The sequence below is a fragment of the Carcharodon carcharias genome, chromosome 13 (genome assembly GCF_017639515.1).
Source record: "Carcharodon carcharias isolate sCarCar2 chromosome 13, sCarCar2.pri, whole genome shotgun sequence".
NCBI lineage: Eukaryota > Metazoa > Chordata > Chondrichthyes > Lamniformes > Lamnidae > Carcharodon > Carcharodon carcharias.
Genome location: NC_054479.1, coordinates 116,435,754 through 116,463,320, shown reverse-complemented (window position 1 = coordinate 116,463,320; position 27,567 = coordinate 116,435,754). Strand labels below are relative to the sequence as shown.

General features: G+C 40.1%; 1 protein-coding gene across 4 annotated transcripts in view; it reads right to left on the bottom strand.

The window, feature by feature from the left end:
- sema3c (sema domain, immunoglobulin domain (Ig), short basic domain, secreted, (semaphorin) 3C) overlaps positions 1-26,920 on the bottom strand; it is a 163,827-nt gene extending 136,907 nt beyond the window's left edge. Inside the window, exons 1-2 of one of the 4 annotated variants that reach the window (XM_041202650.1) lie at positions 26,651-26,920; positions 6,658-6,797 (exon numbers count right to left, since the gene is read on the bottom strand). In XM_041202650.1, coding sequence (XP_041058584.1) covers positions 6,658-6,760 — 103 coding nt within the window. In that variant the 5' untranslated portion in view covers positions 6,761-6,797; positions 26,651-26,920. Of the gene's footprint in view, positions 1-6,657; positions 6,798-15,760; positions 16,010-26,033; positions 26,130-26,224; positions 26,292-26,650 lie in introns of those variants that run through there. The other 3 variants (XM_041202653.1, XM_041202652.1, XM_041202651.1) reach the window with 3 other exon arrangements.
- Between the last annotated feature and the right edge of the window lie 647 nt (positions 26,921-27,567).

Genomic DNA, 27,567 nt, shown 5'->3' with positions numbered 1-27,567 from the left:
CAGCACATGAAGGCCTTTCAATTCTCCTAACTCATCCTGAGAGACCACATTGTATTTTCTTTGAAGATCTGGAACTCCATCAGATTTGAGGTGAAATATCACAGACCAGTCGAGTTTGATCTTCTGTAGCCAGTCTCGGCCTAAAAGGCTGGCTCCTTCTCCTTTCACTATTGTTACAAGCAGCTGGGCTGTCTGTTGCTTGTAAGAAACTGGTACTTTGGTGATGCTCTTTACCTGAATGGATTCTCCCATGTATTCTTTAATTTGGCGCTTGTCCACTCCAGGTTTATTGGCTGTCTACCTTCATTAAGGTACCTGAAAGTGTGCTCTCCCACCACCATAGTTGAGGCATCCATATCCACTTACTTTATTAGTGGTTTCTCATTAACTTGGATTGTCACAGTGATAGGTTTGGTTTTCACAGCTCTTACGTTATACAGGGAGTAAACATCGGTGTCAGCAGCTTCAGTCTCTGCTGTTCTTTAATTCGATCATGTTGATTTACTGTTTTGCGGCTACTTCAGCTTTGCCCTGCATTGCCTTACCATGTGACCTTTCTTATGGCAGTAATGACATTCTGCCCCCTTGAATTTACAGGTGTCTGCTCCGTGGACACCTCCAAATCTATAACAACTTAACCTTGGAGTTGCTGCTGAAGCGTTTCTGCTAGGCTTTTTCATGTTTCTCACAGTGGACATTGCTTCTCTCTTCGATGCTGTGGGTCTGGTTTTCACACCATGGTCGGCATTAGATTCCTACCCAACATGAAGTATGGTGCAATGTTCTATATGTTGCAAAGCCTGTGAGTCTCTCACAGCACTTTCCACCAGAGAAGGAGATTTCTAGGGTGCACTTAAAGTCGATGTCAACCTCAGTGAGTAAATCATCCTTAATCTCAAGATCCTTGATCTCAGCGTCATCCTTAACTCCACAAACTAATTGGCTCCGCAGCAAATCATTTAATGTGTCCCCAAAGTTGCAGTGTTCTGTTAACTGCTTGGGGTTCACTACCTAGGTTGCAATGGACTCTCCTGGGGCCCTAACTCTGGACTTAAATTTAAAATGCTGCATTATTACAATGGCTTTAGCTGGAAGTGTGTTTTCACAAGGTTTTCACTAATTCATTAAAGGACTTAGAGTTGGGCGCATTCGGGGCCGTCAGGTTGTGAATGAGGTTGTATGTCTTACTGCCACATACACTCAAGAGGATAGCTTTCTGTTTTTCCTCCGTGGTAATTTTGTTCACTATGAAATAAAATCTGAGGTGCTCTACATACTGGCTCCATAGTTTTCCATAGTCACATCATATGGATCGCTTCTGCCGAAGAGTGGCATGACTGGTGAGTTATCTTTTTTTAATTCGATGGACTCACAATAACTGGTTGAGGTGCAGAGTTGGAGTGAATTTTACCCTCGTCTCCAAATGTAATGACTTGACAGAGTGGACAATTTCAACAAGAAACAACTAAATTTTATTACAGAGATAAAAACAAAAAAACTGCGGATGCTGGAAATCCAAAACAAAAACAGAATTACCTGGAAAAACTCAGCAGGTCTGGCAGCATCGGCGGAGAAGAAAAGAGTTGACGTTTCGAGTCCTCATGACCCTTCGACAGAACTTGAGTTCGAGTCCAGGAAAGAGCTGAAATATAAGCTGGTTTAAGGTGTGTGTGTGGGGGGCGGAGAGATAGAGAGACAGAGAGGTGGAGGGGGTTGGTGTGGTTGTAGCGACAAACAAGCAGTGATAGAAGCAGATCATCAAAAGATGTCAACAACAATAGTACAATAGAACACATAGGTGTTAAAGTTAAAGTTGGTGATATTATCTAAACGAATGTGCTAATTAAGAATGGATGGTAGGGCACTAAAGGTATAGCTCTAGTGGGTTTTTTTTTTAATTTTATATAATGGAAATAGGTGGGAAAAGGAAAATCTTTATAATTTATTGGGAAAAAAAAAAGAAGGGGGAAACAGAAAGGGGGTGGGGATGGGGGAGGGGACTTTAGGTCGTGAGTCCCCTCCCCCATCCCCACCCCCTTTCTGTTTCCCCCTTCTTTTTTTTTCCCAATAAATTATAAAGATTTTCCTTTTCCCACCTATTTCCATTATATAAAATTAAAAAAAAAACCCACTAGAGCTATACCTTTAGTGCCCTACCATCGATTCTTAATTAGCACATTCGTTTAGATAATATCACCAACTTTAACTTTAACACCTATGTGTTCTATTGTACTATTGTTGTTGACATCTTTTGATGATCTGCTTCTATCACTGCTTGTTTGTCGCTACAACCACACCAACCCCCTCCACCTCTCTGTCTCTCTATCTCTCCGCCCCCCACACACACACCTTAAACCAGCTTATATTTCAGCTCTTTCCTGGACTCGAACTCAAGTTCTGTCGAAGGGTCATGAGGACTCGAAACGTCAACTCTTTTCTTCTCCGCCGATGCTGCCAGACCTGCTGAGTTTTTCCAGGTAATTCTGTTTTTGTTTTAAATTTTATTACAGTGAGCTTTCCAGGTGCTGCATGCTTGATCAGGATTCTCTTCAGGAAGCTCCAGCCCCCGGATTGCCCCTGCTTAGGGCTTACTGGCCAAAGCCTTAACAGAACATCACTTGACACCTGAGGAGTGGCTTTACCCTCAGCAACCACACTGCCTCTCTGACAGGTGCCAACACATATGGAAGTTTAATATTTTAAGTAATGTGCACTTCCAATTAAGACATACTCTTCTCGGTTAACTACACATTCAGATTGTAAATAACTTCGAACTCCTGCCTTCTCAGGGTGTAATAGGTGAGATAATTGATTAATGGAGAAACTGAAAAAAAAATCATGCAGTTTGTGTGACCCTTGACTATTTTCCTAATTTAATGTTTGTACAGAAATTAAACTTATGCGGCATACTCACAAAAGCCCTGTGATATGACAAGTGCCTTTAGGGAAATAAATGGGTACATGGTAATGTAAAGCAGATCTGCTTAACATTGGCTGTTCAAGTGCTAATGGCAACATTATTCATTTGGTCACAGTGCACCATCACAGAGTTACAAAGAGCCTGGGAACTGCTTGCAGTTTAGAAAATCACGCAGTCTTGTGAAACAATCAGTAAGAATGGCTACACAGGCTCTTAACAGTGTTCTACTTTACAAACCCAGGAAAGCGAATACATTTGCAACATGCACTATTATTCTCATAGGCACTTTTATAGAACTATCACAAAGTGTACTATAGACTGTGGGCCACCTGGAGTTGCATCATTGTGAGGAACACCTGGCGGTGGTGCAACTGAAAACCATTCGGGCTTTCAGCAGAGATTTGCAGCTTGACATTGGCAAATCCAGCCACATTTACTGCTGATCTTTTTCCTTTACTGTTTACAAAGCTCTGCAACTTGCACCTATTTACTGCCACTGACTGAATATTCCTCAATTGAAATATTATACATTTGGTGAATTGTGCTAGGGACCAAGAACGTGATTGTAATATGGTAACAATAACACAGTTCCATATACCTCCAGCTCCTATTTCAGTAGCAATCCTTATTAACACTTATAATATGCCTGCTGTACTGTTTTGAGAGCATCAGCTGTATAATAGTATTGTTTAAATGGTATAACAACGTTCATAGAAATATAGAGTACAGCACAGCACAGAAGGAAGCCATTTGGCCCCTTGAGCCTGCCTCAGCTTTTTCAAAGAAAGAACAATCCAGTTAGTCTCACTGCCCTGCTCTTTCCCCAAATCCCTGCAATTTTTTTCTCACTCAACATTTATCGAATTCCCTATAGAAAACCATTATTGAATCAGGCAGGGCATTCCCAATCCAAAGAACTTGTGCTGGTAAGATTTTCCTTATGTCATTTCTGGTTCTTATGCTGATCACCTTTAAACTCATGCCCTAGATTTTTCAGCTCTTGGAAGCTGTTTCCCTTTATATATTTTCTCAAACTACTTCATGATTTTACACAACTCTATCAAATCACCTCTTTGTTTTCCCTGCTGTAAGGAAAAACAGCCTCAGCTTGTTCAGTCTACCCATGTAACTGTAATATCCCTGGAACCATTCGAGTAAATCTCTTTTATACCCTCTCTCTGAAGCCTGACTTTAAGCAATAAGTCAACCTCAGATTCGTCCAATGCTCACAAACCTGTTAAGGTTTGTCCTCCCAGTTTACTGAGATTGAATCATTTGCTTTCATCAATTGCCAAATATCTAGAATTCTATCTCTGACTGTGTTGGCAGATCATTAAAACTTTGCAGTGAGCAATAGCTCTAGGAGCTTAGCTACAGTAAGAAAGTCACTTCAACTTTCAGAGGCTGAAATGATGTCTGGCAGCTTGCTAATGGTGTGTTTTAGAGCAGCAATTTCACAAAAAACTGGTGCAATTAAAATCAAGGTTATAAACTGCTGGTTTCATATGTGTTGATATGAGTTTTATAATAACACTTACATTATCTAAATATTCAACATTCTTTAGTTCATGAGCTACTGTTTGAATTACAGTGACTACTGCTATATGGGCAACCAGTCACCCAATCCAATACCAGTTGAAATCAAGTTAAATAATGAGCTTACCAGCATGAGTGATCCCCTTCAAAGAAGCAAATCTACATTATCTAAACACATTACCTGCTGGCTGGCCCACGTTGATTTATTGCCCTTCCGTAGTGGAAAGCTGACGCCTGCTTGGTGTCTGTGACATTAAATGAAACCCAAACCCTAATTTAGTTTGGGCCTTACGTCAGTACACACCTGTGGGGAACTGCAATAACTTTTCACCTGTTTTGGGCATAAGTTCAACTCTTCCACGGGCATTAATAATTTGAGTCACAGGACATTGGGGGCGTCAGGGAAGCTTGATATATGCAATCACATTCAGCATATTTTGCTGTGTTCTCCGCACTTTTAAGTTTGTCAGCTCAAATTTCTCCCAGTTGACAGAAGGACTGGAAATGTCAATCTGCAGGGTTTCAGTAGAGCAGTTTGTTGACTGCCCCATAAATGACATTCGCTGAATGGCTCTGTACTGAAGGTTGTGACACAAATGGCAGGTCCACGCAGGAACTGGGCATAACACAGAATCTTCAAATACCTCCACGGTATTTATTTTATAAATATTTTACATTGGGTAAATCAGAGGAACATTTTACATTCCTTCCAATTTACCATTTTCGAGTGAATTTTAGCCAACAACTCAACTGATCACAAAAAATGTGTTAGTCTTTCATTAAAGCTACTTTTTAAAAAATCATAATGGCTTCTTACTGGTAGCGCTCCTAGACTCTGAGTCGGAAGGTGCAGGCTTCCAACCTCACTCTGCATTCCCGGTGAGATGGGACCAGGGCACTAACTCTGAATTCTGGGTTGACAGTCAGCAGGATAATTGAGTTTGGTGGGTGTTGGTTTTCCCACATCAATCCCATCTTATGTTTCAGCTCAGAAAGCCCTCTCACTGTACAAGACAAACCATCCTAACAGCAAGTGTAAAGATGATTATGATGAAGAGAGTAGCATTGACATTGTGGACCGTCAGTCTGTTAATCAGCCTGTGAATTCTTCCATTATTTCTCATCAACCTCCAAGGAAAGAGTACAAAAGGTACAAAAACAACAACTTCTTTAACATAGGTGTGACAACAGAGCTTTTTAGTGCAGGGTGCATGGCAACGTGTTTCCTTATCTTTCCATGTCTGATTGTTTTCAACTTTTTGCGCCTATAGCAATGTGTGTTCCTTCAGCAGAAGACTGGAGTGGACCAATCTCACCGACCTCTTCACAGACACTGCCAATCTCATGACACCATGAGTTGTGCGGTTAAGAGAGACAACCTTCTCCACCTACCTCCCCCGAGAGTTTTCCTTCCTCCTTCAGATGACCTGATAATTAATGACATAATTGCTTCCAACAAAACAAGAAAATATTTAAAATAAAAAACCAGTCAGATCAGGATCTAAACTCTCGTTTCGTCCCTCCTTCACTGAGAGATAATGTTCTACAGCTGCCACTTTCAAGTCACTCAAGTAAAATATCCCTCTTCCATTGTTGTGTCAGACATGTTAAACTAATCAGATACTATTTAGTGCAAAAAAGATGTTCCAATGGATGCAAGTAAATTATTCTGCTTTGGAACAAAATAAATGCATGTCATTCCTTCATTTCTAAATTGCATTTCAGCTCTGATGTTCTACCTGCCACTTAATGCACAAAGTTTAACAACTACACGTAATAAAATTCAGAAATATACAAGTACAGAACTTTTTTTGTCAAAGTGAATGAGATCTAATTACAAATGATCGAAGAACCAAATCATTTTAAATGTTGGTATTGTTTAAAATTGTCCTCGCTTCCCAGACAATCCTTTTACTATGCACTTAGGTCCTAATTAACCAACATCAGATCTGTTGATGCATTAAAGAACTTCCTTGCTTGTAAAAAAAAAGGACTCGGCATTAGACATCCATGGACAATCTGACCTCAGTAATTTCCACAAAAATGTAATCACAGCTGTGTCCATTCTACACCACACAGACACACCTCTATTCAGTTTCTTTCACAATATTTCTGCTTGGCTAATGAAAAGTCCAACACATCAGGAAATAGGTATTCAACAGCTTTGAATATTGGAATTTATATTTTATAGTTGCACTTACCTTCAGATGTGAGGTACACACGTGGCAAGGTATGCTGATGGCTGAAAACTTTCCTGGACTCCAGAAAGATTCCCAGAACCACAAGAAGAAATAATTTTGCCATTTTGTGGGCTTTCAAAGTTATGTCTGATCAGAATAAGCTGCAGGAAAATCAAGAAAGAACTGTTACATAGGTATTTTTTTAGAACATACCCATTGCAAGACATCTAGAAAAATGTATTCATTCTAATCCTGTGTCCTAAAAAAAATTTGTAAGGGCAGGTGTGAGTGAGTTGCCAGTCTGGGTTCAGATTGAAACAGTTGTTTCGGTTTACAATTTAATGAATACATAAGCTTCCCCACATGTGTATTCTCAGACTGAAAATCACCGAGTTTGGTTTTATCTCCTCTGAAGCCTTGCCTGTTTCACTACATGAAAGTGGCTTATTGAAAATCTGTAGGAGAATCAATTTGAAGCAATTGACATTTTTATCACTAAGACTGCCAATTTCCAACTCCATAATCTTGCCTGACTTTGCTTCTGACTCATCTCATCTGCTGCTGAAACTAATTCATGCCTTTCTTACCTCTCGACTCAACTCTTCCAACTGGCTAGTCTCCCACATTCTACCCTCGGTAAACTTAAGTCATCCAAAACTCTGCTGCTCGTATCTTAACTCAAACCAAGTCCTGTCCCCTTTCACCCAAGTCCTTGTTGATCTATGGCTCCCGGCCAAGCAATTTTTTTGATTTTAAGATTCTCATCCTTGTTTTCCAATTTCTCCATGACCCTGTCCCTTCCCTAGCTCTGTGACTTTTGCTGGCCCCACATTAAGGCAGAGCTAGATAGATTCTTGATTAACAAAGGGGTGGAAGGTTCCTGGGGGTAGGCAGGAATGTGGGGTTGAGGTTATAACCAGATCAGCCATGATCTTATTAGATGGTGCAGCGAGTTCAAAGGGGTGAGTGGTCTAATCCTGCTCCTAATTTGTATGTTGGTATGTAAGATATCTTCACTCCTCGCATTCTGGCCTCTTGTGCATCCTTAATTTTAATTGTTCCACCATTGGTGGCTGTGCCTTCAGTTGCCTAGGTCCCAAGCTCTGGAATATCTTCCCTACACCTCTCCGCCTTTCTATGTGACTTTCTTCCTTTAAATCACTCCTTAAAACCTATCACTTTGACCAAGCTTTTGATCATCTGACCTAACATCTCCTTACGTGGCTCAGTATCATTCTCTATTTTATAATGCTTCTTTGAAGTGCCCTGGGACGTTATATTTATATTGCAACATTAACATAATGTAAGTTGCTGTTTATTAAATGAATTAAAATAATAGAAGGATAATATTTGTGTCATTTAGATTCCATGGTTGTACATAGAGAGCTAGTTGCTATAAAGTTGGCACCTATTTCACTACACCTTACCCACTGTTGGAACCTATCCCATTCCACACAGCCTTACGAAGCCAAAATTAACTTGATCCAACAAAAGCACCATGGTCTCCAGTTTAGAAAAGTTAACTCCCGTGTTATTCTGCCAGTCTTATATTGAAATTACCTTTCTAGCTGTTTGTCATCTTTTTTGTAAAGGTCCATTCCTGGAAAAACCTTCTAGGGATCAACATTGCTTCCATTGACTACACAAGTGGTGGGATATTGTGTATGAAAAATGTAAACACTTTGTAGTTTTCTGGCTTTGAGGCATAAATATTTTCCCTTTGAATGGTGCTTAGTGCACATAACTACTGCCTGCTTTAACTATCATCATATTCATAATAACATTAATTATTTTATAAAACTTTACGTATGAAATAGTTTGTTAGTATGGTCACAAGTTTTTAATCTGTCTATTAGTGGCACACAATATTCAGTCTTCTTAATAAATGTCACTCTTCCACTTTAAAAGTAATTGCTAATGTGGTTAATTTTAAAGAGATATTAATGATAACAGTTCTTCAGATTGATTCAGATCTTAAAGAAAAACCTTTAAGTATACTGGAAAGAGAAATATGAAGGAACAATTTAGAGTGATAGTGTTCAGTAAGCCGAATGAATATAAAAAGGATTGAAAAGGTCCTGGTTAATCATAATTGGGTGCTTCTTACTGGTAGCGCTCCTAGACTCTGAGTCAGATGGTGCAGGATTTCAACCCCACACTGTTTGTTTTGAAGATAACATATGGCAAGCAGATTTAAAAGCTGCCATTGTTATTCAAAATCATGATTTAAAACTCAACGCCCTATTAAATCCATTTGTTGTACATGAAAAAATGTAAGTGAATGTTTTAGAAACATTAATGCTGATGTGTAAAACATTTAAACAATGTTGAATCCACCAATCAACACTGGATTCCTTTTTGCTGCCCAACAATTAACACATTCACTTTCTAGTCTTTCAGCCCAAGACATCCTCTTTGCCTATTGCAAACCATAGTATTGATGGTGGGTCTTCAATTGATTTCTCAGGTCCATACTGGATCTGTATTTACATCAAGGAGGCAACCATACATTCGTATTAACCTGTAAGATAGATTTGGGCATCACAAGGCTAATTCTATGACCGTGACCTTCCAATAGGGAGCTGTGTTCACAAGTGGCACAGGGCACAGGGAGTTGCAAGTCATCCTGATTATGTAATTCATGCTCTCAGTGAGCCTCCTTACACTTTAGGTTTACAATATCTCCCACACTGTCACGTCCCTGGCATCACAAAGTTCTAATATAATTGTTGTGACTCCGTTGCCAGTTTATGGTGACTTGTGAATCACACTTGCACGCTTGTTGCGCGGTGACTGAGTTGGTACTTTAGATAGAGTAGTTCTGCAGACATTTCTTAGGTGGAACACATTCTGTTTATTTACAAGTACTCAGCAGCTACACATATGTGTTTCTACACCAAACTCTATCTACATACTTCTGTTGCTCACTTGCAGACTACTGACTTCCAACTGACTACTAACTAACTAGAGTTAGCCCACACTACTCCTTTATTGGTGATACAAGTTCATGTGATCTTCCAATATAACATCCTTCTTAAAGGTATACTACACATTAGATAAAACCATAGTTACCACAATAACTTTGCTGGCACTAGTGTTTTATTTCTATTGGGAAACCCAGGGGAGGACAGAGGCCTAAAGTGAAGGACATTACCAAAGTGGAGAGAGATGGGTACATCAGAAATTGTGATAAGGAGGTAGCAAACTTGTCATATTAATGTCATGTCAATTTTTGACACTGCTAAAGTATAACAGATGGCTGGGAATGTGACCACGGCTTTGCTATTATCTTGCAGCTGGGATTGTGTTACAATGTTTATGAAAACTCATCTGAATCTCAAGAGTATGTTAAAACTTAAACATATCTGTAGTTTCTTTTTGTTTCTCTCACACACACACACACACACGCACACACACACACACAAACACTGACACACACACAAAATCAGACACATTTCTGTACATGAATCCGCATTAAAGTTTTCCCATTGGTGTTCATGTCTTCAGTTAGCACAGATCAATTTTCTTTCCAACTGCCAACTGATACCATGAAAGTTGCCAAGATTTTCCAAGCACCTGCCTGGTTGGTGATATTTTGTTTAAGTGTAAGATCATGCTGCTTTTCCTGTCCTCCTGATACCTTCCCCACAACCAGGTGCCAGTGGATTAAAGGACAAAATTATTACCTGGGTGATTCTAATCCATACAACCAAAATATTTCAATGTCAATCTCCAGTCTGTGCTGAATTTATCAATCTTAGTTGGATGGCAGTGAAAGTGCTACAATTGGCCTCAATACTCCTGAGGTGGCCAGAGCAGACCTGGCTGATGTATGCTCTTAATTTCTCTCATGATAACACAGTAGAATATCACGTAGTTTTACTGGAAAAGAAAATGTGTGACCTTTTCACGTGGCAGGAAGAGAGTGACTCCTTCAAACTTAATACATGCTTTGTTATTTGGTTCGATCCTTCTGTATAAAGTCAGCATTGCTGTGGAATGAAAACAGCGTGTGTTTCAAAGAGGGGAACTTTTGATATCTTTTTTGTGGAGTTTCTCTTGCCTAGCAGAAGGCACCTTTAGCAAAAACAGTGGAACAATCTGGAATGCAGCTTCTCTGTCATTACTGCAAGCACACCTTGTGATTTGATTTGATGATGGCAGGAGGATTAGAGGTTAGAGGGGTGATCTTATAGGAAGCCGAGATGATCATTCAAGTTTTGAATCTCCACCCGCCCTCTCCTTTTCCCTGAGATAGTGCTTCATCTGACAGCTTGAGAACTGTGAAACCTCAACATTCTACAGTAGCAGATGAACATAAATGACAGATTGTTTGGTGCTCAGGCTCATAGCCATCTGTCTTGCTGTAGATGCTCAGTTACCTGTGATACTGGGTTGCTATAGAAATGTTAATCAATACCTGCAGAACTTCCAGTTCTGCTCCAAATACTCGATTATGATGTTAGGAGGTCTGACTGCAAGTTTTTGTCATTACAAACATTATGAAAATAGATGAAACAGAATTAATCAGCAGTGTTCTCCAATGTCTCATTTAGCCAACTAGAAGATTACTTTATTTACACTGGTCACAAACCACAAGATTACGGCATGCATATTAGGCATTATACCATATCAATGATTGTTCTTCCAGATAATACCAGCAGAGTGCCAACCATTAGTCTAAGAAATGCATCTTAATATCTATGGGTTGGTGTGTGGGTAGACATATATAATTTTGATACACCTGACAGCATTTTGTTGAGCATTTATTTAACCTTTGTTCTCCTCTCACCTCTTAGTGCTATGGTATTCTTCTCCTCTAGTACTTAAAAAAAGAGCAAGGTCAAATTAGAGTCTGCTTGACAGATACTATCCATATAGAAAGATGACTGTGTTTTGCATTAGGATGGAAAAATTGCTGTGAGCATATAATAACTGAACATGTATGGCTTTTATCACCTGTGTTAAAATGGACAGAATTACTATTCTGCATGGTCAGAAAAGTATCAGTCAAGTTATTTTTAATGTGAAGGTTTCAGAACTGACCTCACCTTCACCATCTAGGCACATGGAATTTAAACTAAATGAAACAAAAACCATGCCCATTTGCAGACAAAGTGGATTTTTCCCTCTCAAAAAGGAAACATTCAGAATAGAATACATTTCCATTGCGAATCATTACAAAGCTATAACTGACTTAAATATGTTATTGGGCATGCATATTTTACAACAGAAATCATCTCAGTACCAGAATTACATCAACTAAACTTGTGACTAATAACTTGATGCATTTTTGACATATTATGATTAATATTACATGCTACATTATTATAAGACAGAATCCATGGATATAAGAGAACCATTTTAGAAGCTTTTCAATAAACCAACCTTAACTTCTTCTGCCAAGCTGGGGCTCAAATGTAACTTATACTGAGAATGTGACCATTTGACTATGGCAAAGGACATAAGGTATAAGTCAGAGAAATGGACGATATTTAATCTGACTTGATACTTATTAATAGTCACATGAAATTCCATTTATCAACATTCTTAACCAAATCTAACACATCAGCATAAAGTTCTTGCATCCAATGAACTGGGTGTTAGAGTAATATAATTTACAATAGTACACAGTACTTTAAGATATGAATCAACATCAAGAAAAAAACAAATCTTTTGAGATAGATAATAAGAAAACATTTTGATAGCAAAGCTTTGCATATGTCATGCATTTTACAAGGAACAACTGAGACATTCAAGCTGGAAGCAGTGCAGGGGAGAACAATAAAGCTGATCCCCGGTGTCAGGATAGACTGAATAGATTTAGCCTTTTTAATCCAGCGTCTGAAAGGTGACCTTATATTGGTACAGAAGATTGTTAAGGTCATCGAAAACATTAACCCGGCTATCCTCATCTGTAATTATCTTGTAACTTTGTGAAGAATTGGAGACTCCTCTTGCTCAGCCTTGTGTATTAAATCTGGGTAATTCTCCCTTGACATTCCATTAAATTTGCTTGTAAAATAAATCCAGGCCCGAGTGGCAACAGAATGCCCTTCACTATCTGTCATAACACCTTGGCAAGCAAAAGAAATTTGAACCAGCAGAAAGGTATTTTCTATAAACTAAGTACACAGAATATCATATGTTAGAAGCCATAGCATATCGAGGGGCTGAAAGAACATCAAAAGAGTCAAGAGCTATTTCAAGGCAGCATTAGATTGAAGAACTCTGATGATATAAGGTTATTGTTTAATCTCAGATTTTTTTGTATTTTATTGTCATGACTTTTGACATCATCCAAGAATAAACTGCGCCCTCAATGGTCCCTGCTAGTCCCTGTGCATTATTCTGCAAGGTGGCCATGTACTTTAACGATTATGGTAATTCACAGCAGTATGTGCTGTGATTGTGTTAGGAGTGCTTTTCTTTCATCTGGATGTTTAATGTAATTTTGTTAAAACTAGATAGTACATTTAGGAAACGTCTAAATTGCTTATGACATTTTTCAAACTGATTTTGTTACCCTGTGCAGCAACACAGGAACATAAAATACTGATTTAGATTTGAAGCAATGCAAAAATAAGAACTAAATCATTTGAAAAATGGCATGCAGCAAATTTAACCCTTAGTCTGCTGGAACCTCCAGGAAAATTTGTGTCTTCTGGCACTGACCATGTCTACAAACATATCACTGGAAGCAAAATTATTGGAAAATAATGTTTTCAGGGGATCAAACATAACTGTACTTCACTAATATTAATTCTAACTTGATTGGTCTCCCATATGACTGAGACACAAATATAAGAAAATAATCATATTATATGTACTTTACTATGTCCATATTACATATATTTTTTGATATACATCCATTTTGCATCTATCCGAATCCTCCCTTCCCTACCAAGCCAAACCTTACCAAGGTTTCCTCGACCAGTTTGGAACCTCTATTTCTGTTTCCATTCTCCCCTGATGCCTTTTCTACATTCAGTCTCTCTGAGACACACCTCCGGCTCCCTTGGCCTCAATACCACTAAACTTCACTTTCTGACAACATAGTGGCTGACGTATTAATGGTTCCCTCTGCTCAAGCACTGTCACCTCCTTGTCAAAACATCCTTTATAACCCGTCCTCATAAACCCATCCTTGTCCTCGCAAACTACTGCCCCATCTCCAACTGCTCTTTCCCTTCCAAGGCCCTTGAATGTGTTGTCACCTCCCAAATCTGTGTATACTGCTACTGCAACTGCATGTTTGAATCTGTCCAATCAGATTTCTGTCTCTGTCAGAGCACTAAAATGATTGTAACCAAAGTTACAAATGACATCACCTGTTATAGTTTAATAAAATGTTAACTTACGTTAATGGGTAAGTGGGTCTAACCGGATTCTTCTTCGAAAGAGCCAGTGCAGCCTCAATGGGCTGAATGGCCTCCTTCTGTGCTGTATTATTCTATGATTTTATGAAATTAAAAACATTTAATGGTGAAAAGGTCTGAAAAGGCCACAAACGAGGCTGGTTATACTGGATCTGTTTTATATTGGAATTTATTGAGTGGCCTATTGGGGTGGAGCCTCCATTTACCTCTCTCAAGGCCATTGACTTGAGCCTAGAGTGGAACCCCCAATGCTCAGAGTTGTCACATTATCAGTTCATGATCGACAGCAGACTACCTGGTTGGACCCGTGAATGAAAAAGCAAGGACCTAAAAAATATGCCTATTTATGAGGTGCTGGGGGCAGTCCAACAATATGCTTCCTGTCTCTGTGCTTGGTGCTCAAGCAGTTTTTGAAAGGCATTGATACAATGGACAAAGATGCTCTTGCATTATTCTGAAATAGACACTCATTCATCTTTTCAGAGTCAGTTTGCTGCAACATATGGCACATGGAATATCTTCCAGCATTCTCTCAGGATACATACAAGCATGACAATTACATCAGTTATCTGATGTCATGTATCATTGCCTCACATGTCACTATTCCTCTCTCATTTATACCAGTCCCCTTGTGTGCTTGTCACCTAACAACTCAAGGAAAAATGAACAGAAGACTGCACATCATACAAACCAATATCAGGCAAGAACTTGAAAGCAATAATTTAATGTCCTTGACACAATCTTTGCTTGCAATATTTATGATGTCACCATGTCGAATTAGAACTGTTGTATCACCAGCTACAAATATAGCACAAAATTCAATATACAACTGGCATAAATTACCTATATACCATCAGATATACATAGCATATCAAATTGGTATTGTCAATTAGCACAATTACACATAATTAAAATGGTTAAAGCACATGCGTATTGTAATTATATCTTACTGCAAAAGTATTAATTAATCTCTCCATATCAATATCTTAAAACATAAAATTATAGAAAAGACAAAATAGAGATTTTTGTTTCAAAAACCTAAATCGTTTGGAAATAAGACTGGGACTTTACATTGCAAAAACAAATCAAAACTGACAGTCTTTCAGTTGTGAATGCCCAATGACTGTTCCTGTGCAAAGCCAAATGAAGCTGACACAGAATTCCGAATGATGACATTCTCTGCCATTCAGTAATGCTAACCACTAGAGATTGCAAGATGACAAAATTACACCACCGCAGATTACTATAATGTGTATGTGCATCTGAAAAGTACACTGTGCTATGCAGAGGCTTGTAATATTTGTGAAGCACTACAAAGGTTTTGTAACATATCAGTGATCAAATATCCACACCTGAAGAATTAGTTACAACATTATAATAAATTTCAACAATCTATTCTAAATATTATATGAATCAGATATCAAATTTATTCTACATGATATCATAATGTGTGCATTGTCATAGAACTTCCAATCTCATGTCTAGTTTCTATGACATAAATACAACCAAAGACACAAAGAATACTGATTCGTACTATTATCTAAATAATCTGAGTTACAAGTAAAAGTGCTGATGATAGTTAAATATGAACTATTATTTAGTTTACATTCTACAATCCTCATTTAATATTACTAAATAGTCAAACTCGTTTTTGCAAATTTCCTTATCTGGAGCACATCAATGACACATGCTTTTTTCCACATACACATTTCTAAATCACAAAACAATATTGAATCAGTACCTACCTATAATCAGTCAGAGGAGTATTCTGCAGCAAACTGTTTTGAATGACTGAGGACTGGTTGATTTGTAGTTAATCAGTTCAACACTAAACAATTGGCCATGACATGGTTTGTTTAACACTTCGTTGGGAAGCTCATTGTCTTCTCACTCCCCACCAATATATAAAGGGTTTTCCTCAAACTGTTCCTTAAGATCCCTGTGACAGCTGAAACATACGCTCATGCTCCTCACTGTCAGAGCAAATAACAAGGCTGCAGTCAAGGCGCTGTCTGATTGGGGAGGGACCCAAAGCAAACTGTAGGTCTCCAATTACATTAAGCACAGTGAGATCTGCACAACTGCCCGTTTCGCAAATCCTGCAGCTAACCCCACATGCATGATTAACAAAACATGATGTGCTGCTTGTAAATAATAATCAGATGGCATCCTCATTGCTGAAATATATTGTTGGTAATTATAATATAACAGGATATTACTGTACTGTGTGTGTTTCTGAACATATAGCAGGCAGTGACTGTTTTTATCCACTCCCGACCACCCTTTGCTTCACAGAGATACAAAGCCTTATACATGAGCAGCACAGGGATCACTGGGGTAAAGCAACAGCTCCTTTAAAGCAAAAGCAAGATATGTGATTATAAAGGAATAGAAGTCTGCATTTCAGCAGCTGCACTAACGAGTGTACCATAGCCTACTGTTTATGGTACAGGACACACAACCCAGAGGTCACACATTCATCTTCCGGTCCAGAGTCCGTCCTTGGAGCAGGATGAGATGTGCTCACATTTCTTCTTCCAAAAGATACACAGAGAGAGCTCTGTGTTCAGCAGGCTGAAGGAAGGAGATAGCTTGGTAAAATTGGGTGGAATGTTATTGAGGCGCCGGGGTTCGCTTGCCGGCTGGATAGCTGGCGAGGGACCCACGCTGTCTCTTATTTTGGATTGGCCTCCTAACACAAACCAATCAGGTGGTGGCGAGGCCAGCAGCGAGCCTTACCCTGGAATAAAGACGCTGGTGGGGTGGAAGTTTCATCTACCGAGGGCTGCCTTCAGCTCTCGTGCTCAGCGGTGCCACTGGGGAGGCCTTGGCTGCTGTTGGAAGGGCAGGAGTCCCAGGATTGTAGAGCGACCCAGGCCACACAGAAGTAATGTGGTGGGGGGATGTTTCAGCAGTGGGGTCAGCAGCAAGGGCAGGGATTGCTCTCAGCAGACCCCCCCCCCACCCCCATTCTCAATGTCCAGTCCTTCGATCAGGCACTGAACACCTTTGATCAAGGGCCCCGCCCCTGAAGATGACACGCTGGCCACACAGTTTCACCTGTCATGCACGCTGCTTGCAACAGGCTCGCTTGCAGCTGGGTTAATCCCAGTGGCGGTGGGATGAGGCCTTTAAATGGTCATTAATTGGCCACTTAAGGGCCTCAATTGGTAGTGGGTGGGAAGGTCAACCATGGGCCTTCCCACCCAGAACTTAATTCTGGCAGAGGCAGGAAGATTGCAGGATTCAGGCACGCCACCATCCCCTCTAATTAAATGCCCTTCCCAACCTCCAAGCTTGCCACCAGAGAGAGCAGAAGATTCCGCCCATCACCGCAGCCTGACATACTAAGGATCAGCAAATCCTTTTATGCTGGACACTATGCCATGGAGTCCACAGACAACATAGTCTCCCAGTCTTTCCTGCCCTCTATCATGGAGGTCTCCGATGACAGCACCTGGGAGAGTCTGGGCAAACCATTAATTCTGGATGAGCTAAGGCTGTCAAGTTACTTGAGATGAGTGTACTCCCGGTAGTGACGGCTTACCAGCTGAGTTGCATTCGACTCTCTGAAACAGGGTCAGCCCGCGCCTGTGGCAGGTGTTTGAGAGTATATGCTTCTAACTGGCAACATGCCAGAATCCATGAAGAAAGGCATCATCACCCTCATCTACAAGTGAAAGGGGGAAAAGGGAGGAAATCAGAAACTGGTGAACCTTTTCACTACTTAACATGGACTATAAAATTCCCTCCAAAGTCATTGCCAATTGAGCCAAGTCTGTTTTGGAATTGATGATCCACCCAGACTAGACCTGCGCTGTACCCAGTAGGAAGATCACTGACAGCCTTGTACTACTCAGGGGTACAATTTCCCATGTGTGGAATAGTGGGTGGACTCCTGCCTGATCAGCTTGGACCAGGAGAAGGTCTTTGGCAGAAAATTGCACATCTACATGATGGACACGTTCTCCAAAATCAGGTTTGGAGAGGGAATTCATAATTAGATCCAACTACTCTTCGCAAACATCAGTAGCACAGTTTCAATCAATGGATAGGATTGGAAAAGCTTTCCAATCAAACCTGGTGTCAGGCAGGGCTGTTCAAGGCAAAGTAACACGTTGGATCCAAAATTGGCTGAGAGGCAGGAAGCAAGGGATGATGGTAGAAGGATGTTTCTGTGACTGGAAGTCTGTTTCCAATGGGGTTCCACAGGACTTGGTGCTGGAGCCTTTGCTCTTTGTGGTGTACATAAATGATTTGGACTTAAATGTAGAGGGTATGATCAAGAAGTTTGCGGATGACACAAAAATTGGTAGGGTGGTAAATATTGCGGAGGATAACCATAAACTGCAGGAGGATATCAATGAACTGGTTAGGTGGGCAGAGCAGTGGCAAATGGAATTCTACCCGTAAAATTGTGAGGTAATGCACTTGGGGAGGGCTAACAAGGCAAGGGGTTACACTATGAATTGTAGAACCCTGGAAAGTACTGAAGGTCAAAGAGACCTTGGTATGCATTTCCACTGATCCCTGAAGGTAGCAGGGCAGGTAGATAGAGATAGTTAAGAAGGCATATGGGATACTTGCCTTTATCAGCCGAGGCGTAGAATACAAGAGCAGGGAGATTATGCTGGAACTGTATAAAACACTGGTTAGGCCACAGCTGGAGTACTGCATGCAGTTCTGGTCACCACATTATAGGAAGGAGAGGGTGCAGAGGAGATTCGCCAGGATGTTGCCTGGGCTGCAGGATCTGAGCTATGTGGAAAGATTGGGTAGATTGGGGTTGTTTTCCTTGGGGCAGTGAAGGTTGAGAGGGGACCTGTTAGAGGTGTATAAGATTAGAAGGGGCAGCAATAGGGTGGATAGGAAAGCACTTTTTCCTAGAGGGGTCAATAACCAGGGGGCATAGGTTTAAGATAAGAGGTAGAAGGCTAAGGAATTTTTTCACCCAGCGGGTGGTGGGGGTCTGGAACTCATTGCCTGAAAGGATGGTTGAGTTAAAAACTCTCATAACATTTAAGAAATATTTAGATATTCACTTGTGTTGCCATTGCCTCCAGGGCTAGGGGCCAAGGGCTGGAAAATGGGATTAGTGTTGTCAGATATTTGTTGACTGGCGCAGACAAGATGGGCTGAACGGCCTCATTCTGTGCTGTAAGCGTCTATGAGTCTATCTAGTATCCTTTATCTGAAAACCTTAGGGCCGATAATTTAGATAATTCAGATAATTTTGGTTTATGGATGCCACACATAAACTCTCATTACAAGAGCCTAAGCCTAGGCTAGCTATAGTCTAAAGTAAATAAAATGGCTAGGAAAGTAAGATATATCATTGAATAATGAATACAGGGTTCCTGTAATAAGTTTCTTTCCGACATTTTCAGCACAAAAATTGCAAGGTTAACAGTGCAGACTAACTAAAGGCAATGAGATTCAAAAAGGTGCTGTTTTTGGATGCTTCTGGTTTTCAGATTTACAGATAAAGGATACTCGACCTGTATTTAGGGAAAAAAATTATGGAATGCCTCATGGCTGATGAATTCAATGTAATCTAATAAACTGTCGTGATATAAGTCCTTGGGCTTATTTGTTGCATAAGATATAAGGCATCAATAATAATAGATTGGGTAAACATGTTGTGGGGTTTATTTATTAAAGGCATATGAGAACAGTCTTACATAGTCGTATAGCTTGGAGACATTCAGAGCTGTGGGCCTGTGTTCTACTCAAAGGAAAAGAGAAACCAAGACTGAATCACATGACACTTCTAGTGATGTCATGCTGATATCCCTTATTACAACATAAATGTAGGCAAATGTCTGGCCCACATGGGGCCTACAGTGAGAACTAACCAAGGTTAGCCTACCCCACCAACAGTATTATTTACCAAATATATGTCTGGCAAATCAATGCTGTTCAATGTTATCCTGCAACATGTTGCATGTTTATTATAGCCCATGTCAAGTCCCCACTCAATGAGATCTCTTCCACTTTTGTCTATGCATATACATAAGGCACACATTACAGCTGTAAGTTACAGTTTGGTGAGCCACACTTCATGTCAATGATATCTCCGAAAGGCTTCACATATAGCAGCACAGTAACACAACTTGGCTGCATAATGTGTTGAAAAACCCAGTATTCGCTGCTGCATGGGCCCATGGCAATCACTGTGTACTTGGTGCTTCAATTTACAATGGTGGCAATATTATTGGTCTACTTAAAGTGCAAGGTTGTCCTTAGCACAGCGGGACAAACATGAACAGGAGCAAGATTCAAGCCTTTGACAATTTTTGAAGAAGTCACCCTAGATAATGTTGTGCGAGACAACAGAATGAAGCGAGTAAGAAAAGACGAAACTGCAGATCCTCTCAAGCTACGGACACTCACTCCCACATGCACAGCAATATAAGCAGCTCATGCAGTGATTATCTTATGATGCAAGCTCTGTTTAAGGTTGCTGGTTGGACATAGCTGTCATTTTTCTATCATTTTAAGTGGGAAACAGCAGTCTCTTTGGAAAGCAAGGGCAAGGCAACACTTGACACAATACTGCGCCCTCTCACTAATATTTGCAAGAACCCACAGTCCTGCACAATCCCAGGGAATGCAGTTAGTAAACTCAAGGCGGTAATACTTAGTGACTAGCAGGGTATAGGTGAGGCAAAACAATTGATGCAGGCAGAAGAGGAGAAGGAAGCTGTTAACAACCAAAGATCCACTGGATTTTGAGAACAGCAGCACAGTCATGTTATCAGGAGGTTGCATTATCCTTCTGCTTGTTGAAGGAGATTAAAAAGCTGGCTCAATTGAATCAGTCACTTGATTCATACACCTGCTGGTAGCACTTTTGGCTGATAATATTGATAATTCCTTTATTAGATTTAAAGGAGGAAGAGCCAAAATGTTGCACAGACCAGGCAACAGATGGAATAAATTGACATGTGGTTCAATGTCAACACAATGGAGGCAATTACTCAGTCATTGTCAGGTAGGTGTGACAGATCTGCATATAGATTTGATGGCATCATGGCAAGTGCAAATAATCCAGCTTTGGCAATTGCTGATCTCCTTTAATTTAGTAATAGTTACTTTAAAAAAATGTAATTATGTTGCTTTGAAGCAACCCTCAGCATAAAGATAATCGCGACTTAGCAAGGGGTACTGGGCTTGATAGCTTCCAGTTAGATACTATGACCTACCATGAAATAGAATGAGCGATGCTTTAGTGAGAAGCATTTCACTTCACATTTGTCTTACTTAAGGACTTTTCAGTACTAATGAACTTCTATAAACTGTTTCTTTACAGTAAGGTTTTCTATGACAATGGCTGTGATTCTGCCTCTATTTACTTTACATAAATATTAGTGAAAAAAGACATCTGTTTAAATTGTGACTTACCAAGTGGCTTCTTTTCAATGCCTGCTCAGAATTACTGCAAGTACCATCAGACAGTATCCTTCACCTAAACGGTTACATTATTAATTTGCTAAAAACCTCATTATCATGCAGGATATTGCCAAAATTCGGCTCCCAATAGGATAAACACAAATCAAATGGACAACAGGGAGAGAATTTGCAACAGGTCATGGTGAACATTAAAGTTCCCATTCTCCACACACCAGAGTCTCACCCAAAGTACCACCAATCTGAATATCCGCTCTTTAATGAATACTTATATTTCCATTGTACAGCCGGGTTTCTATATGGGCAGTGTGATGTGTGTAGGACCTGAAGGATAATCTTGCTAGTCTAGCACTGTACAGATTCAACTTGAAAAAAATAGTCCCACATATACAATAGTTGCTATAACACTACAGCTAGTGCATAGCAGATTGTTAAATGTTGATGATTGAAAAACCTCATACTCATGCATCACTGATGACAAATTGGTACAGTGAAGGTGGGATGAATTCCTCAAGGACATGCTTTCAAAACTGTTATGTATCTCCTGGGAGCAGAAATTCAGGTGATACCACTTAAAAAGTGTCTTTCTTTTGATTATTTCAGACAGTGAGCTTAACTTCCAATTGTGTTATTTCTGTCAAAGTGAAGGGATATCAATTGTTCACTTTGAACTGATTCAGAATACCTGACACCATGGCCTGGAGGCAAGTTCTGTGGGAGGTGGTTCTTTTGAGGTTAGGAAATTCGGAAGAACATATTTCCTGAATGTCCTGCAGGACGTAACTACAGGCCTGTTTTAAGTGGGGTTCTGACCCATAGTCAGCCTGATTTACAGACTTTCAAGCCAGAAGCCCGCTTGACAAGGCCGAAGCCTATGAGAGCAAATAGAGGTATTGGAGGAGTTGGGACTGGAATTTTACGGCCACATCATGGCGGGGGTGGGGCCTTAAAATGTGGCGAGCCGTTCAAATGTCCATTGACTTGGTGGGATGGTAAAATCCCACTGGCGTAAAATTCCACCCAGAAAGATCCTCATGAGAGGATCCTATGGTTGTTGGCGGAGGGGTTCCAGTCACAGTTGGATAGGTTGTTTGATGGTCTTGGAGGTGGTCCCAATTGTGTTGAGTAAGGTGGGGGTGGGGGAGAATGGGGGGGGTGCTGGTGATCAGAGAGGGGTCAGATGGTGGTTAGTCTGGAGAGGGGGGTGGGATGTTGATTGGGAAGAGAGCAGAACAATTGCAAGGGTAGGGGGAAGTTTACTGAAAAGACTGTTGGACATTGTTTTGTTTCCTTCAAGTGTGTGAGCATCACTGGCAAGGCCAGCATTAATTCTCCATCCCTAATTTCCCTTAAGAAGGTGGTGATGAGCTGTCTGTTTTCTTCAACTGATGAAATCCACATGGTGTATGGACACCCACAGTGCTGTTAGGAAGAAAGTTCCAGGTTTTTGACCCAGCAATAATGAAGGAACAGCAATATAGTTCCAAGTCAGGATGGTTTGTGGGTTGGAGGAGAACTTGCAAGTGCTGGTGTTCCCATGTATCTGCTGCCCTTGTCCTCCTAGATGGTAGAGGTTGCAGGTTTGGAAGGTGCTGTCGAAGGAGGATTGCTGAGTTGCTGCAGAGAATCTTATAGATGGTACACTGTGTGCAGGTGGTGGAAGGAGTGCGTGTTTCCAGTGACGGATGGGGTGCCGATCAAGCAGGATGCTTTGTCCTGTATATGATGTTGAACATCTTGAGTGCTGTTGGAGCTGCACTCATCCAGGCAAGTGGAGAGTATTCCACAACACTTCTGACTTGTGCCTTTTAGATGGTGAACAGTCTTTAAGGAATCAGGAGGTGAGCTATTTGCTACAGAATTCTCACCCTCTATCCTGCTCTTGTAACAACAGTATTTATATGGCTGGTCCAGTCAAGTTTTTGTTGATGCTGGGGGTTCAGCAATAGTAATGTCATTCAATGTCAAAGGGAGATGTTTAAATCCTCCCTTGAAGATAATCATTGCCTGACACTTGTGCAGCGCAAATGTTACTTGCCACTTATCAGCCCAAGACTGGATATAGTCCAGGTCTTGTTGCATCTGGGCACAGGCTGTTTCAGTATCTGAGGATTGCAAATGAAACTGACAACTTTGCAATCATCAGCCAACATCCCCACTTCTGACATTATGATGGAGAGAAGGTCATTGATGAAGCAGCTGAAGATGGTTGGGCCTAGGACTTTACACTGAGGAACTTTTGCAGTGATGTCCTGGGAGTTAGATGATTGACCTCCATCAATCACAACCATCTTCTTTTGTGCTAGGTATGACTTCAACCAGTGGAGAGTTTCCCCCTGATTCCCATTGCCTTAATTTTGCTAGGGCTCTCCTTGGTATCAAACTCAATCAAATGCTGCCTTGATGTCATTCTCATCTTTCCCCTGGATTTCAGCTTCTTTTGCCCATGTTTGTCTGTAATGAGCTCAGGAGCTGAATGACCCTGACGAAACTCAAAATGAACATCAGTCAGCAGGTTATTGGTGAGTAAGTGCACCTTGATAATACTTTCAAGTACATCCTCCATCGCTTTGCTTGATTGCGAGTAGACTGAAGGGGTAGTAATTGGCCAGATTGCATATGTCCTGCTTATTGTGAACAGGGCATACCTGGGAAATTGTCCATATTGTTGGATAGATGCCAGTGTTGTAGCTATACTGGAACAGCATAGTTATGGGCCTGGCTAGTTATGGAGCATGGCATCAGTACTAGTAGGGATGTTTTCAGGGCCCTTAGTCTTTGTTGTGTCCAGTGCATTCAATTGCTTCTTGATATCAAATGGAGTGAATTGAATTGGCTGAAGACTGGCATCTGCGATGTTGGAGAACCTCAGGAGGAGGCCAAGATGTATCATCCACTCAGTACATCTGGCTGAAGTTGGTTACAAATGCTTTAGCCTTATCTTTTGCACTGATTCACAGGCTCCCCCATCACCTCTTTTTATCCTTAATGGCTAAGACCCACACCATTTAGTGTTACAGTGTTGTACCCCATGTTAAATGCAGATGACTACACAGCTCAGCTGAACAACAGTTTAGTAGGCCTACTATAATGCCTATGGTACCTTTAGCATCAAGCACTAAGTTCGAAAATACTAATTTTTTTTCTTCTCCTAGATAAAAGATTTGAAATGCAATCTGAAAAACAATTTGAGACAATGCCCCATCTATGTCCCTTTAATTTCTTACTAATAATGCAGCAACACTTATGTTTTATGTGTGAGTGTGTATATAGAGTTACACCCATCAAACCATTGCCAGTGCCAGGAACTGTCACAACATTAATCATAACTACATTTTAAACTGCAAAAGCTACAAACCTAAAAACAAAGCATGCATTTATCACAACTTTTACTTTGTCATCTTGTACTCATTTATGCAAAGTTTTTCTGTAGCTTTCTTTTAGCACGTCTGTACAGTTTCATCAAGAGGAACTCTCTGTGTTATAATATCTGCATTCAAAGGACTGAGCAATTTGTACTCAATTTATTTATATATCCTGAAACCCCTGTTCCTCCTTCCTTTGTGCTGTGTTACACTCATTCGACATACATTAGTCATTTTCTTTATACTCTGAAATATTTTCTGGAAACGCAGTCTCCACTGAGTATGACTCACTGAGCACAACTGGACTCAGAATGATTTTAAAATGTTTTTCAAATTAGAGAAAGTGTGGCCACCTCATCACATATCACCGCAGAACAGTCTGCAAGTGTTCCCTCAAAAGAAATGCACCAAGTTTTGAAGGAACTTAAACAGCAACATTCTGAGCTACTCGTGGCATACAGATGGAGAATCCAGCTGCCCCACCTGCTCACATATATTCAGGGGCTAAGATTCCTCGTACACTTACAACTTGATGACTTCTATTTTAAAAGGTCAGTCATTTCCTGGCCTCTTATCCCTTAATTGTTGCCTGTTAATCATGGCAAAGTGTTTCACAGCATTAACCAACAGAAATAGCTGGTTTAACACTGGTTAAATAATTTCATCTTTTAGCCAGTAAACAAACATAAATTATTCTGTGAGATATAAATTAACAACAACCAATTTTCCTAAAAGAGTGGTTATATATTAAAATTCCAACATTCAGGCAAAAAATAAATATTTTGTATCAATCAACAACCTTTGAATCCTTTGCCTTTAGCCCAGAACATTTTCATTTTCATTTTCAGTTATAATAATTTAAACCTCTGCCAGAAGTGAATGAAAAGTCCCCTCTTCGAGCAGCGAAATTATATTCCATGTGGTTTAACCTGATATAAATTTCAAACAGCAAAACTCAGGAGAACTGTTGAATCTCTCCATCCACTCATTAACAACAATAAATCCAACCTTGCATGAGCAAGAATCCAAACTTTGATTGTCATAAACCCTGTACATTAATCCAATGGCATCTATATCACATCTACTTAGGAATTAAAGAACAAAGAAATATGAGTGAGCAGGATAAATTCAGACTGATTTTTAAGCTGCTGCATGATTTTTATCTATTTCTCTTTCTCCCAGTCACTAGTTTGTTTTATCATTAGTGAATTAGCCCCATTAAGTATATATAGTCAGTCAGTACCTGGATATTCCACGTGTCCTTGGATTAAAGTAGCTTTTGGGGAATAGATATCCTCACAAACACAGTGCACTCCCACTATTTAAACTCTTCTACCACCAGCTGACAAATTTCTCCAAGAGCAGGGAAACATTTACTCATGACAAGAATTGCTTCCTAAATTGTCCAGATCAATCTGATGACCTCAAACTCACAATGACTGTGCAGGAAGATCCGAGTGGAGGTTGCAAGAACCGGCAACTGAACTGGACAGCACTCCAGTGTGTGTGAAACTACAGAAGAGTAAGTCATAACATCAGTCCAAAATACTTTCCTCTTTCGAAAGCTTGTTGGAAATGCAGTGGTTCATAAGTTTCCTAAACTGGCTAGGGTTTCCTCAGCTCCTAATGTTCTTGGTTGCTAGGTAGTATTGCAATCTTTAACAACAGTATGTGCCTCCAAGTCAGATTTAAGTTGGCTAAACAGTGAAATGGAACAACAGAGAGAAGCTCTCACTGTGTTAAGATACAGAAAAACGTCTGTTTAACTTCTGAGCCAAAGCCAAGAGTAGTATAAAATGAGAAAAATTTACTGGGATAACAAATCAACCTCTACTGCAATTTCAAAACAGATTACCTTACCTCACATTCAGCCATATGTAATAGCTCCAGCAGCTTTTAGCCCACTGTATCCTATTGTTTCACTTCCCACTGTTTACTGCTTTCCTTACTATGGTCAAAAATATTCAATGACATCATTCATCAGAAAGTCGCCCAAGCTTAAGTAGATTATTAAACGAGGAGTCTGCATTGGACCAGAACAAGATCTGTTCAAAAACTGTAGCTTTCAGTATTAGTTAGTCACCAGCAGCAATTTAATTTTGTATTGAAGGAAGTTAGTCTTCAACCTTGCTGGGTCATGTACTGCTTGAAAAAAACAGAACCAGAGAAATTGAAGTTAATGCGATAAAGCTGTAATTCTAAGTGATCATGCTTATTCCAGTGCCAGAAAGCAGGCATTAGTCCTATTCCAGTTGCGATGCTAATATGTCTCTTTGAATCTGCCAGTCTGTGCCAGCATTCCTGTGTGGGGGCAGCAGACACATAGCACGCCAATTAAATGGCACTCACAAAGCCATTGTAACTCCAAGATCAAGCATTGCAGAATCCTTTAATATTTAACTTAATCATTTATTGGACTATCATCAACTGAAGCAATCAGCCAGTAAATGAAGCCCACATTAACCCATTAAGGGATTCCACATTTTCAGAATTATGTATATATTATATTGCGCTGCACAAATGAACTACAATGCCAGTAATGGTGAGGAAATACTTAAAAACACTTGTCCCAGTGACAACTCTAACATTTCATTGAACTTTTACATTAAATTCTCCTTTATTAAAAGTGTTATAGTACTTTTGAAGCAGCAGGTTGGAGATATTTTTATGACCATATCCCCTTAAAGAGCTTACCCTGTAATTAATCCAGGTAATATTCTAAAGACTGCTAATCCTGATGAATTACCAACAGCAAGACTTTTATAAGCCCAACCAGT